We start from the raw sequence: 14,948 nt of genomic DNA, 5'->3' as shown, positions 1-14,948 counted from the left end.
AACATGGCGTGCAGTGGGGTGGTAATTAGCAGCTGGTGTAGTAGTGGGACATGTTGCATGCCGTCGAGGGAGCTGTCCTCCGATGGCAGAAACATCACAGCCTACCGGCACAATATTCATCTATCTCCTTATCCTCATCTCATAGGATTATATTCATCAATATTCACTCAATATTCAAGTGGCGCGCTATGAGCTTGTAGGTCTGCTATTTTTGAAAAATCGTGAAAATGTGGCACAAATCTTTGAATATATATTCTTTCAGAGCGAAACATGGGGTTTTTCAGATAACTGTCAGCATTTATAAGGCATTTGTAGAATCGTCCTCAGGTCTAAATGGGATAATAGTAATATTCACCTGATGTAGTAGAGTTGAAGGTATAAAGTATATACAAAATGGACGTACATATTTTACTAAAGCACAGTGTTCGAGTAAACATACTTAGTTACTCCCCCCCCCCCCCCCCCCCCCCCAGGCCTCTCCTCAACGAGGCCCGGCGTTTCTAAATCAAAGCTGCTAGTTTGTTAATTAGCAGATTATTAAACGAGGCCGCGCTGCTGTTACATGAGAGCACGCTGCGCGGCGATTAGCGCCACGCACTTAATTGCCCGATTTCCTCGTGCATGAGACCCCCCAGACGCTCCCACCACTGAGGGGAGGGGGGGCGGGGGGGGTCTTGTGTTTCACCACAAACTGCAAGCCAACACTAACATGTATTGGTTCGGGGGGGGGGGGGGGGGGAGGGTAAAGAACGTTTCGGGAAGTTTAGTGCGACACTCTCACGTGATGAAGGAGGTTTTAAATGTAGCTTTAAATACAGAGATACAGGGATTCTCCCTGACATCACAGTGGGGGGGGGTTCCTGCAGAGGTTGGCAGCTTTCAGAACACATCCTCAACGTAGGTCTTGCAGATCGGCTACTTTACTACAGTACGTGGCATCAGGCACGCGACTGAGCTAAACATCTGACGTGACAATGTCTATTATAATTATATATACAGACATTGGCCGTAAGTATAGGAATACAAGTCACACACACACACACACACACATAAGACCGAGAGGTCCATATGCCAGTCGGCAGCGCCCGCACTTCATTAGGGCCCCTCGACCGTCTCCCCAGCGTCCACTCTCTCTCTCTCTCTCTCTTTGGAGAGAGAGAGCGAGAGAGAGATCCCTACCCACTCCTTAGCTTAATGATCTCATTTCAATCCAAGGGAGAGGCCCCCCATCTAATTGATGTCAAGTGTGCCGCGTTCACTCTTAATCAAGGCACGACGAATCAGAGAGAGAGAGAGAGAGAGAGAGAGAGAGAGAGAGAGAGAGAGAGAGAGAGAGAGAGAGAGAGATGTCAGCTGATCACAGGCCTGCTGTTCAGTGCCAGCTCGGCTATTGGACCCTCATTATATCTCCCAGCCTGGCCAGGTGGCCCCTCCCCTCCCCACCCCTCCTTCCACTGTGTTCATGTATCCGTATTAACTCTGAACAATGTACACGTGTAAGCTAACCGTTGTACATATCGCCATATTTTCACATTTTGGGGGTTTTTCCCGTAAATTAAGGCCCAGCTACTTGATCACACAAAAGCATCAAAAGTGGCAGATCAACAAGCTTGTGGGTCGTCTGCCACTTTTTCAATTGGAATCTTGAAAAGCTTTCCACCGCCAACAGAGACGATGTGTAAATGAAAGGCTACTGTACAGGGAATCTGTGTTCATATTCGAAGTCAGTGGATGGACGCCCCACACATTCTGTAACATGACCGGCCCAAAAAGATCTATACCCACCAAAACAATTATTATCCCATTGCTGAAATTAGTTTAAAAAAAATGTACCTGAGGGGCTTTGGAATAGTGGCAATGGTGTTACATCATTTCATTGCTGTCGGGAGGAAACCTCCATGTTTGAGGTTTTGAGGTGCTATTAAACACCCTTTACGTCTGTGTGTTGTTTCAAAAATATTGAACCAATGGAAAGTACTTCAAAGTAGTAAAACGTGCTTTGGACTCCATTGGATGAATTGGAAGGTTTTCCTTGCACTGTATATAACTTTGTAATGCTACTGACATTTGTGCGCAACACTATTGAAAACAAAGTATTGCTTTGTGGGTTAGAGCTGACAGGCCCTATTTGATGTCAATCATTCAAGTCAACGTAATTCAATTGTAAATTGTAAAATTCTATAATAATCTAAATTATATATTTTTAGGGGCATGTCATGGTCACGATATACCTTTTGGGCACCCCTGTTCTATAATGCTCTGCTGACGAATCCAATACCGTAAACAAGTCCCCAGGACTTACTTGGTGGATGTGTTTTTTTTTTTACTGTAGCCCGCGCTGGCGGTTTTACAGTGCCTCTTTTGAGGAATAAAAGCATTCAATCAGTCCCGTACCTGTTTAATTGGGATGGCGCGGCCGCTCCCGATGCTGTCCGTCCGACCCTCCAGGCCCTTCTTGTCCTTGTCGGGTTCGCTGGCCTTCCTCGACTGCGGAAAGAAAGACAGACGGCGCGTTTAATGACCCTGAACAGCTACGAAAACGCTTAACTACCAAGAGGACATTGCATGAATTGTAATTATGCTACTTTAAATACTACTATGTGTCTTAGTCATAAATAAATAGCAGGTGCACAAGCTCACTGTGCTTGTAGCTCTGCTATTTTTGAATAGCCAACGTGTAAAGTGTAAGTGATTGTGATGCTACGTCAACAAATTATACAAACTGCAAACTGAGCAGTGCAACTATACTTGTATTGTTATAGTTACTGTGCGTGTGTGTGGGGTCATTAGGTTGTACTCAGACAGAGGGACATAGGGATATACATACAGACCTACACGCATGGCTGTAAATAAAAAGCCTAAAAAGTTTAGGCAGAAGGGGTAAGACGAGATAAGACCCTTGCTGGTTTAGAAATGTGACGGAGGTTTATGTGGATGAAGTGTGCGATGAAACAACCCCATCTCACACGAATACGGCGAAATAGCACGCAATTGCAATACCGTACACATTACACGACTACCGCTTTGACCGCGACCGGAGGCGTGACTTTCACTAGCACGGAAGTGCTATTTCACTGTGTTGTGGGAGGCGTGGGTGATTTCGGGTTTGCAATTCTGTCAACATCGGGTTACAACTCGGTACGGGGCTGAGTCGGCTCTACCGAACTTCGCAACGCTCGACACGGCAACGCGGTGGCGTCTCCCGTGGCTCAAGCGGGGTAGAGACGGCGCCCCTCCGTCATCGTCTATGGGGAGGATTTCAGTGTCATATGTGACCAGATTTGACTGAGAGCCTGCCATCGCGCAATTTTTTTTTTTTTCAAAATGGCACAGGCAGACTCTTCATATACTAGAGCATGTCTGAAATAAGTGTCAGAGCTGAAATGTAAATATGAAATAAATGCTTAAACACACTCGCTGTTTCTCTGCAAGACATTACTCTATAAGCCATATCTCCAAAACTGGTGGGTCAAGCTGAACAACCAATATGTCAATTTGAAGTTATGATTCCCTGCTTTCATATGTCATGAAAAAAAAATCCAATGGCAGTCCCTCAGTCAAATTTGATCACATATGTAGGGATTTTGGGGTGTTCTAGCTAGGCGCATACTGTATAGTATGTACACAATTGCAATCCTGTGCTATTTCATTTTAACCCATTCTGGACGGGAACCTGTTTTGGTGTTTTATAAGCATTATGTTATAGAGCATCGAAGTCTGACGTCACTTTCAGTAGAGGGCGCCAATACACAGGTTCATGCATTTTTTTTTGCATTGTAATCCCCATAGGGCGATTTTAGGTCGCTTCATATAAGAACTGTGTTTGAAAAATAAACCGACCACCCCGGCCTTTCTGTCAGGGGAGTGGCTGTGCGTCGTTAATGATGTCCATTCATATTTGATACAGCCAGTTTCTGGAGAAAATTGAAAAAGCCTTGAAACTACATATGCCGCTGCTAATATACGTCACGCCCAGCTGTCAACACATTGCGTTCCTGAGATTCCTCGTTGACGTAAGCTCAGCTGGTGGTGACTCGACTCGTACTAACCACGAAACATTAAATATCAATAAAATAAAAATAAACGTAATTAACATTCAGTTTCTGTTGTGCAGATGCAGATGCAGCAACCCCGCCTACCCGGAAATGTAGTCTCTGGGTTGTTTGACTCGTTTATAACGCTTATTTTGTTACTCTTTGGGTATATTTGTACATTTCCACCTTCAGTCGATGCTTCATATCCATATGAGTGAAAAGGCCGGGGTGATCGGTTTATTTTTCAAACACAGTTCTTATATGAGGCGATCTAAAATCCCCCTATGGAGATTACAATGCAAATAAAAAGTACACAAACCTGTGGACTGACGCCCTCTACTGACAGTGACGTCAGGACTTCGGTGCTCTATACTTTAGCTATTGAAAAATAGCAGATCTACAAGCTCATAGCGGCCACCGAGTGGCACGCTACGAGCTTGTAGGTCTGCTACTTTTGGAAAATCGTAAAAATGCGGCACAAATCTTTGAATATATTTTCTTTCAGAAGACTTTTTTTTCCAAAAATGGGTTAAGGTGAGAATGGGTTAAGGTGAGACTGGGCACAGGATGAAAACTATTATGCATGCGCTGCGTGTGTCATGCTATGGTTGCACTGACGGTGAAGAGGTTGGAGCGGCGCTTGGACTGCTTGCGGACGGGCGTGGGCGTGTTGGTGGTCTGGGGCACGTCGATGCGCAGCTCCTTCTGACTGGTGCTGGGCGTCGACGGCACCGACGACGAGTAGTCACTCAGGCTGCCGCCGCCGTTACTGGTCTGTAGGAGCGAGCCAGCGCACGCACACACACACACACACACACACACAGGCGCACACACGGGCGCACACACACACACAGGTGCACGCACGCACGCACACACACACACAAACACACAGTGAATTGTCAATTAAAAAAGTTCCTGAATATTAAAAAGAGGACGAATCAACCGATGTCGATAGCAATCTGCAGTGTTTCTTGCCCCCTAAAAAAATAAAGGTTTTGTAAAATCTGAATTCACAATCGTACATTTTGAGAATGTGTTTGTTAATTTTTAGGACGGCTTGGAAACTGTGCTCGGTGCAATATAATGAAGGACGACGACTACTTTTACTGATGATGATTATGAATGGGTTAAGAAACATAATTGCTGGTTTAATCACATTGAAAGTGGATCGAGCTCTCATTGAGTTGGGAAGAGAGAGAGAGCGAGAGAGAGAGAGAGGCTGTGTTTGTGTGCGTGTGTTAGTGTTGTTTCGGTGCCGTGTGCGTGCGTGCATGTGTGTGTGCCTTGCAAGTTGCTTACATCTTTATTCCATTTTGGTCGGTGCCGTTTGCGCCAGTTGCACACGCATGTGTGTGTGTGTGTGTGTGTGTGTGTGTGTGTGTGTGTGTTTGATTCGTCTCGGCGCTTGTGTGTGTGTGTGTATGTTTGATTCGTCTCAGCGCTTGTGTGTGTGTGTGTATGTTTGATTCGTCTCAGCGCTTGTGTGTGTGAGTGTATGTTTGATTCGTCTCAGCGCTTGTGTGTGTGTGTGTGTGTGTGTGTTTGATTCGTCTCAGCGCTTGTGTGTGTGTGTGTGTGTGTGTTTGATTCGTCTCAGCGCTTGTGTGTGTGAGTGTATGTTTGATTCGTCTCAGCGCTTGTGTGTGTGAGTGTATGTTTGATTCGTCTCAGCGCTTGTGTGTGTGTGTGTGTGTCTGTGCGTGTGTGTGTGCGTGCGTGCGTGCATGCGTACTGTCATTATTAATGAAAGTATAAGAGCAGCTATCTACATATAAATACAAACAATGTTCAGTGGAGTGTTTGTTGTGGGCATGCATTCTGTTGTTGTGGAGCACTTGCTGTAACAAAATATAGGCCTGTAGTAGTGTCATTGCTATACTGTACTGGAATATGATGCTATTGCTGCAGGTTGAACTAGTAGCATAGAGTATAATGGATGTCTTATAGCCCCCCCACCCAAAATCACTGCCAGCCGCCACTCCATTATGATGGCATCAACGCCCACCGAAATACATTTTGTTTCCGACTAAAATCGTAAACCATTCAAGAGACTATGACTAAAACTAAAATCAAAATGTGCCGCCAAGAACAACACTGAGTCTCGCTCACCACCACCACCATCATCATCAGTCAATGCATCCAGCCATTGATCACAGTTCGTTTAGCTGCATGAACTATGACTTCACTCTCCCTTTTCTAATCGCTACTCCCACTCCCCCCCCCCCCCCCCCCCTAATGCGTGCCAATACTCGCCATCTATAACCGGGTGGGGAGGGGGGGGGGGGTCGGTCCGGTGGTCCCAGACAGACATGACAGTAATCAGCCCAGCTTAAAGACAAGGCGCGCATTGGGAGAGGGAGGAGACTTTTTTTATTTTTTTCTCCGAGGCGGTGGGAAGATAAACCGGGCTCTCTGGGAGGGGGGGGGGAGACGGGACGCCAGCACCACCTTTACGGACAAGCTGAATGATGCGTTTTTAATGAGAAATCCATGTGGGATTGAGTGGTGTGGATCGAACCACAGAGGGAGGGTGGGGGGGGGGAGGCTGCTTAATCGTTGCGTGTGTGTGTGTGTGTGTGTGTGTGTGTGTGTGTGTGTGTGCTCGTGCATGCATACGTGCATGCACTGTGTGACCATTTGCATTTTTGCTTGTGTCCACTGTCGGTATCACAGGTAGGTCATTAATGACTGCAATCGAATCATGTGTTTAATAACATTGTGATTGTTTGTGTATGAACTGCTTGTGCATACACTGTATCTGTCAGTGTCGATGCGTGTGTGTGTGTGTGTGTGTGTGTGTGCACGTGCGTGTGCGTGCATGCGTGCGTGCATTTGTTTCATTAGCTTAGGGTTTCGCTTAGGGTTGATGTGTGAGCTTCCCCCGAAAGGATGATTAACTTTTGGGTAAAAAAGTTCAAAAGGGGTCAAGATTACCTAATAATCATCATAATCAGTCAAATCTCAGGAAGGGACAGAAGAGAACACGATACTTTATTGGTGACAGATCGCCAGAAAAGCACCGGACATTTATAAAATCCAATAAAAGCTTGTACAGTTTCTCATGTTTTGTGTTCTGTTTGTTTTGTGTTATGTTTTTTTGTGGCTTTCGCCTTTATTTTATTACATTTTTTATAGAGGGATAGACAGTAGACTGACTGACGGCAGTAAAGGCCGCCAGGATTGGGAGTCGAACCCGCGGCACACTGCCAGACTTGGACTACTTTACAACCACTTTACAACGTTCAGCAGCGTTCCAACTTCTTATGGGAATCAGTTTGAACGGGAAAAAAAACGTTGCATCATAAACTGTTTTAATTGGGATATGTCTATGATTTATTCATGTAGCTGTATTTTCGTGACCATTAAATAAAAGCAAAAGCCATATTTCTGTCTGTCTGTGGACACTTGTCAACAGATGGTCAGACCGTACTGTATCATTATGGTTCCATTTGTTGTACCCTCAGAGTAACAGACCTGTAAGGGGCCAATGTTGGTTCCTAACTACCAACCACTTAGCTGAGGCGGACGCCCTGGAACCCTCTTCAAGGGCCGCGTTAGGGCGTACATTTACAAATAATAAATAATACCATAATAATAATAATAATACCAAAAGATAGAATACAGAGATTAGAGGTTCCATGAAGTGAACAGTCACGAAATATTTCACCTATGGGAGGCTTCTCTGAAGTCGAGGAAGACTCCCATAGGCGAAATATTAAGCCTATGGGAGTCTTCTCTGAAGCCGAGGAAGACTCCCATAGGCAAAATATTTCGCTCACTTACTTAAGGAACCGTGGTTTCTAAAGAAACCTTTCCGTTTCTGCCCGACAACAGCGGTATATATATATATATACATGTGTATTCATGCGTGCGTGTGTGTGTGTGTGTGTGTCTGTGTGTGCGTGTGTGCATGCTCACCTGGCTTATGTGCACGGCAGAGACTTGCGTGGAGCAGACCGAGGAGTGGCTGGGGGAGTTGGGCAGAGATTTGCACGGACCAATGGACAGCTGCTGCTTCTTCCTGGTGGCCACGATCTTCTGAGCAACTGTACGCGCACACGCACACGCACACACACACACACACACACACACACAGGAGAGAGAGAGAGTGTCCATTAGTTCTCATAATGCTCAGCTTGGCCGCCCCATTGGTCACATCATTCCGCTATTCATCTGACATGCGTGCGCGCACAGGGGCCACGCGTGTGGCCGTGCACACATACGCACACACACTTTACCATGGATCCATCAGTTGGCACCTAACAGCTACAGTGATTATTCTACCGTTATCACACGAGAGAGAGAGAGAGAGAGAGAGAGAGAGAGAGAGAGAGAGAGACAGGGATCGGGTCAAAGAGCAGAAAGGACGGCGTCAATCAATGAGGACACCAATGAACTGCATTGATCTTCCCGGCCCCGCCCCTCAGCCCCGCCCCTCCCTCTCTGAAACCTCCACCAGTCTCAGTCAGACGTCGAGGGGGTCTTTCCTGACTGTATCATGAAGATCTGTGTGTATTAAAGCCATTAGTAGCTGACCGAAGCCGAATCTAAGAATGTCTTCTAACAGTTTTCTGATTCTATGCCAGTGGTTCTCAAACTATTTCATGTCAAGGACCACTAGAATTAAATGTATTTGGCCGCCGAACCCCATTTGCAAATATGTTGTTCCAGGAACCCCCCCAGAAGCAAAGATTTGAGTTAAAAACGTTTTGAAAGAATATACATTCAAAGATTTGCGCCACATTTTCACGATTAAAAAAATAAATAGCGGACCTACAAGTTCTTAGCACGGCACTCGGTGCCGCACTATGAGCTTGCAGATCTGCAATTTTTCAACAGCTAAAGCATAACATAATGTTTAAAACACCAAAAGGGGTAACTTCCCACCTAGAATGGGTTAAACCCATTAGTAGCTGACCGAGGCCGATTCCACAAATGTCTTCTAAATCCTAACCGTTTTCTTCTGATAAACTCATGTTGGTATATCAGTGGTGCTCAAACTTTCTCAAACCGGATTGCTGATCGCCTTTCCTTCTTGTGATCTTAGCCAGGATTGCGCAACCGCGCTACCGTCCACCTCCCTTTATACAGGCTGACTAAAAAGCTGAATAACTCGAAATCTACGGAGCTCTCCATGGTTTGGATAAAACGTGCGATGTTCGGAGGTCTTTGCTGATTATCCTGTGATCTAGATGGGAACATTGGCGCTTTCTAGAGAGCAAGGATGGCTTCATTTGAGCTCGCTAGCATTGACGCTATTTATTCAGCATCTAAGACGGCCGCCCAAACAGGATGTGAATCTAGCGTGTGTCACACTACAAACGGCTCGGCAGTCCACCAGGTGGCAGCAGATGGGTTAAGGATTCATTTCATGGTCATTCTGTCCTGGCTTTAATGCACGTATGACTGTCTAGTGTATGAAATATAGAGTGATCACAGTCGCTCTGTTAATTCTCAGCCTATAAGACAGCCGGCCATCTCCCCTGCTCTCTCTCTCTCCCTCTCTCCCTCTCTCCCTCTCTCCCTCTCTCTCTCTCTCTCTCTCCCTCCCTCCCTCCCTCGCTCCCTCCTGGCTCGGCCGTCATAAATCTGATCAAAGGGGAGACATTTCCATTAGGATAAATGGCAGGCCTCTCACAGGAGAAGCAAGATTGATGGACAAAAGGTAAATCGTATTAGCTGTGCAGTTTAAATATTTAACACTGGCTTATCATAACTGTTCTTAACACTTAAAAGTAATATACAGCCCTGGTCAGCACTGTATATATATTTTTTTTTGTGTGTGTGTGTGTGTGTGTGTGTGTGTGTGTGTGTGTGTGTGTGTGTGTGGTGGGCATGCATCATTGAGGCTAGAACCACTGGGGCCCGGTCTGTCATTGGACACATTCCGTCCAATTGCGGGCCGCCAGTGTGGCCATGTGGGCCAATCAGCTGAGCAGACAGCAAGATGGCAAAATGAGTACGAAATCTGGATAGGTTTTTAATAGTACTCGCATTAATGGAAAACTTCAACTTGCATCGTTCCAAGTAGGCCAGTGCCCCAATGGGCACCACTAAAAAACACGTTATATATTTATTTATTTTCTATAATAACCGTTTTACCGTAGCATTCATTTTCCTCTTCTAGTTAACAGTAAAAACAGTGTAACCCCCCCCCCCCCCCCCCATATTTAGTTTTTACCATAGTATGTTTTTTTTGTTTTTTTGTGACTTGGGTCTCTAACCAGAGAGTGGTATGGAGGCGTGGCACTGCCCTTGGCTCTGGTGCCCCTCTCTCACCTGGAGGTAAATGTTTATGACTGACTCCTCATTAACGAAGCCCAGGGCTTTAACGAGCCCAATTAATCCATTCTGGACGGGAACATCCTTTTTGGTGTTTTAAGCACTATGTACTTTAGCTATTGGAAAATAGCAGATCAACAAGCTTGTAGATCTGCAATTTTTTGAAAAATCGTGAAAATGTGTCGCAAATCTTGAATAATTATTTTAACTCAAATCTTTGCTTTCCGAGGAGTCCCTGGAACAACATATTTTCAGATGGGGGTCGGCGGCCAATTACATATCATTTTTGGGGGTCCTTGACATGAAAAAGCTTGAGAACTACTGACATAGAAACATGAGGTTTAGAAGACATTTGTAGAATCGTCCTCAGGTCTAAATGGGTTAAAACAATGACTTCATCTTCGGACCACATGAAACGCACGCTGTTTATTGGGACCGAGATAATGGAGTTCTGGAGCCTGTGTGGCCGCGGGACACGCTCCGTCCACACGCCGTTAACTCTCTCCTGGCTTTACTTCACGTAGAGCCTGGATCAAAGTTTGACTCTTTTGCACTTAACGCCAGTGATAGCTAGGCTCTATATGCACACTTTGCACAGCAGCCATATTGGACAAAGACTGGGACAGGTTTTACCACTTGTACTAATTCATACTCAACAGTATAGGGCTTTAAGCAACTAGTCGACTATTCAACTAGTCGACTAGTAAATCCACGAGTTGACCTTGCTGGTACTAGTTGACTAGTTGATAAGAAAACATTTAAAAAAAATAGTATTCCCCCCCCTCAAGATCAGCTAGAATGCCAGATTATAGTCACCAATGTACACAGTTTTGAAATGTACAAATATTACAAAAAAAATAATATATATATATATATATATATGTTAACCGTTTTATTTTTGAGGGGCACTAGCACCTATATAGAGGTTTAATGTTTGTGTTTAGTTCAATGTTTGTTTTAAAAACGCCATTGACAATGAAAATTGAAACACAAACCTTAAATCCCATTAACAATAAAGAGAATGTAATGTTTGTTTTGACACAGTTTGTTTTACATCACCATTACATCACCTAATCACCTCCTCCATGTTCGAAGATGATCACTTGTAATATTTTTTTTTACATAGTAGTAGGTAGTTAAACAACTAGTTGACTATAGTAAACTAGGCAACTAGTCAACTAGTAAATTCAGACCTGTCTGAAGTGAGTGGTACTGTACTGTACTGTACAAGCCCTCCTCCCTGGCCTGTGTGTTAGGCTGTGCAACAGTGACACTTGGTGAACAAACACTATTTTCGTGCTCGGACACAGCCAGTGACACAGCCACACACATAGCTGTCTATAGGAGTGGTTGCACCACTCAAAAACCACTAGAAGTGAAAGCACTATACTCTAATGAGCTACGTACCCCAAACTGGGTCTGAATAGGGATGTCCCGATCGCGATTTTTTTGCTCATGATCAGATTACAATCATTTGAAAATGACATGATTGGCCGCGATTTCCGATCACCCGATTCAATCGGGACAACCCTAGTTCCATTTGCACACTCTAAGAGTTATGTGAGCTTTTATATTGGCTATTTTTTGCAGCTATTTTTTGCACTAGATTTAAAATAAAACATACAAAATTACATCTGGACTCCACATGCTAAGTGGTGATCATTTCATCTCAACAACTGTAAAATCTCACTGCATAGTTAGTGGTTTAATTAGAGATGTGTCTAATGGGAGCTACCATTAGTGATGGTGGTTAAACTGCAACCACCCAATGACCTGCGGCACTATTAGCGCGGGTAGCCAGCATGCAAACAGTCAGAGGGATGCTTCCTCTTGGTCAATGGCATTTATGTCACTTAAAGGGTCATTAAGAACAGTACTGCAGTACGGAGGAGAGGAGAGGAGAGGAGAGGAGAGGAGAGGAGAGGAGAGGAGAGGAGAGGAGAGGAGAGGAGAGGAGAGGAGAGGAGAGGAGAGGAGAGGAGAGGAGAGGAGAGGAGAGGAGAGGAGAGGAGAGAGCAAATGGAGGCCAAATGGAGGAAGACAGTTAACCTTTTCCAATGTGACACCCTGCCGACGGTAGGCAGAGGAGAGAGATGGGGGGGGGGGGGGTGAAGCGAGGCCAGAAACAAAGACAAAACAATGACAAAAACACCAAGGATCAGAACTTGACCATAATTATCAAAACGCATGAAATCATGACGTAGAATCCTTACTATGAGACAGAAACGTGTGTGTGTGTGTGTGTGTGTGCAAGTGTGTGTGCAAGTGTGCGTGCAAGTGTGCATGCGTGTTCTATTGAGTTTCTTACACTGCTGTCGCCTTCCGTTAGCATCATTAATATAAACTAATGACCGTAGGATGGGAAGGGGAGAGGAGAGAGGGGAGAGGAGACCAGAGAGGAGAGGAGAGGACGTGCCGGTGGGGGATTGTGTGAAAAGGTCAACGGTGTACCTCACTAACTGGACACTAATTAATCTTTTAACATTTCCTACATCGCGTTGCTCAACCAGTGGCTCGTGACCCGACGGTGATCCACCGAGACGACCTGAAAGGGTCACGGATGACCAAACAAACGCAACCGAAGAGGCGGAACGTGTTGTGACCACAATATTTGTGAACTACTCGAAATCACAGTTCGGCTACGGAGACACTTCAGAGAGAGACACACTTCGGTCGTGACGGTGTACAAGAGGATAGTGAGGAATACTATCTGGCATGCATTAGCCTGATCTCACTCTGAAATGAAGTCCTCCACATTTTATCCCCAGTGACAAGACAGTGTGTGTGTGTGCGTGCGTCCCTCTCTCTGCCTTGCTGCGCGGCGTGACGCCTCCAGGCCTGTGCGTGACGCTGATGCTTGGAGACAGCACCTCAGATTTGTAATCAAAACAATCACTGGCTAATTTGTCTTAATAACCTGCACGGCCCTCGAGTCGTGCCAAGGAAGGACACCCCAGTGACAACAACACACGGAATGTGCGTGGGGAGGAATCAATTGAATTGGCACAAAAAAAAAGACTGCACCAGAAAATAACTTTCGTTAAAAAACAATTAACACAACTCAAAGGGTCACTTCACCCCTTTCGCAAACCAGATTCGATATTTTAATGATGTTTGGGGGGACAAAAAACACTTTCCTGGTGTTTGTATATTGGGTAATTTGTGTTATTATTACTTCTTGGACTTACTTCCTACACAACAGAGACAAAGAGTTAATTCTTATAATTGTCACGGACAGAAGAGGAGTTACAAATTCTTCCCGGGGGCCCAAGGCCACCCTGCAGCCCCCCCCCCCACAGAGATGACGTCACTGCTACACAAAGCTCACAACTCATGGGGCTATAATTTGGCCGAATGTTCACCCCGAGAATATAGGGCCTGCTAATGCTACAGGGTTCGCGGTGGCTAAATGACTTAACTTTAATATTAATGTTTTGTGATTTAATGAGCGGCTCCTCGTCGGCATTAATTATTTAATGTATTAATTGCGGCTAATGTGTGACTCAAGGATGGTCTAGTTAGTTACAGTAGTTAGGTATCAGTGCTTCTGATATCGCAACGGGCACCGTGTGACGTTACATCTGTCACACAACGGTCACCGTGTGATGTTACATCTGATAACACACCGTGTGATGTTACATCTGTCACACACTGTGTGATGTTACATCTGTCACACAACGGGCACCGTGTGATGTTACATCTGATAACACACCGTGTGATGTTACATCTGTAACACACTGTGTGATGTTACATCTGTCACACACTGTGTGATGTTACATCTGTCACACAACGGGCACCGTGTGATGTTACATCTGATAACACAACGGGCACCGTGTGATGTTACATCTGTCACACGAGCCAAGATAAACTGCGATAACACACTGTGCGCGCGTGCGTGCGATGAATATCAACTGGATCAACAGTTGATATTCATCATTTAAAACATGTAAGGGGTCAGAAGAGATACTCTTGACCAGTCTAAGCATGTTCTTGGTCTGGGCCTCTTTAAAGGAATGCAACACGACCTCAACACATTTGCCTACCAACAACACATTTAGTTGTTTTCCTTAGTCGAATAAAGCCATAACTTCAGTCGACTAAAACCAACACCGGTCCACTGACTGTGTGTGTGTGTGTGTGTGTGTGTATGTGCGGTGGCGACTGCATAGCGACGCAGAGCGGAGACCGAGGTGAGCTCGTTGTGTCCGTACTGTGTGTGCTGACTGTGTCGATTACAGCAAGACAACACATAACCGCACGTTACAACAACGTGACACTTAAAATAACCTTCACCATCAGCCCCTCAGCGGGGATCAAACTCACACTGACTTTCTCTCTCTCTCACTATGTGCGCGTGTGTGTGTGTGTGTGTGTGTGTGTGCGTGTGTGTGTGTGTGCGAGTGTGTGTGTGTGAGCGTGTGTGTGTGTCCACAAGTATAGAGTGTTATTTTAGAGTGTTATCCTTTCAGCATACTGTACTACTGTACCTGTACTGTTTTACTGTCAATGATAGTTAATACAGTATTCAATCAATCAAATTGGATTTGCAATAAAACGGATAAATAAATTGTTGTTTTTACCGTTAGAGAATTTGGGGAGAGATGCTTTACAATGAGGAAAATAACTATTTGG

At 45.1% G+C, this 14,948-nt stretch overlaps 1 protein-coding gene across 1 annotated transcript in view; it reads right to left on the bottom strand.

The window, feature by feature from the left end:
* LOC310854237 (arf-GAP with GTPase, ANK repeat and PH domain-containing protein 1-like) overlaps nt 1-14,948 on the bottom strand; it is a 285,203-nt gene that overhangs the window by 77,725 nt on the left and 192,530 nt on the right. Inside the window, 3 exon segments of the mRNA XM_083758803.1 lie at nt 2,395-2,487; nt 4,653-4,808; nt 7,953-8,080. Of these exon segments, the coding sequence (XP_083614929.1) occupies nt 2,395-2,487; nt 4,653-4,808; nt 7,953-8,080 (377 nt within the window).

The sequence above is a fragment of the Protomyctophum parallelum genome (genome assembly GCF_964188405.1).
Source record: "Protomyctophum parallelum genome assembly, chromosome: 23".
Taxonomy (NCBI): domain Eukaryota; kingdom Metazoa; phylum Chordata; class Actinopteri; order Myctophiformes; family Myctophidae; genus Protomyctophum; species Protomyctophum parallelum.
This window is presented reverse-complemented; position numbering and strand designations above follow the sequence as displayed.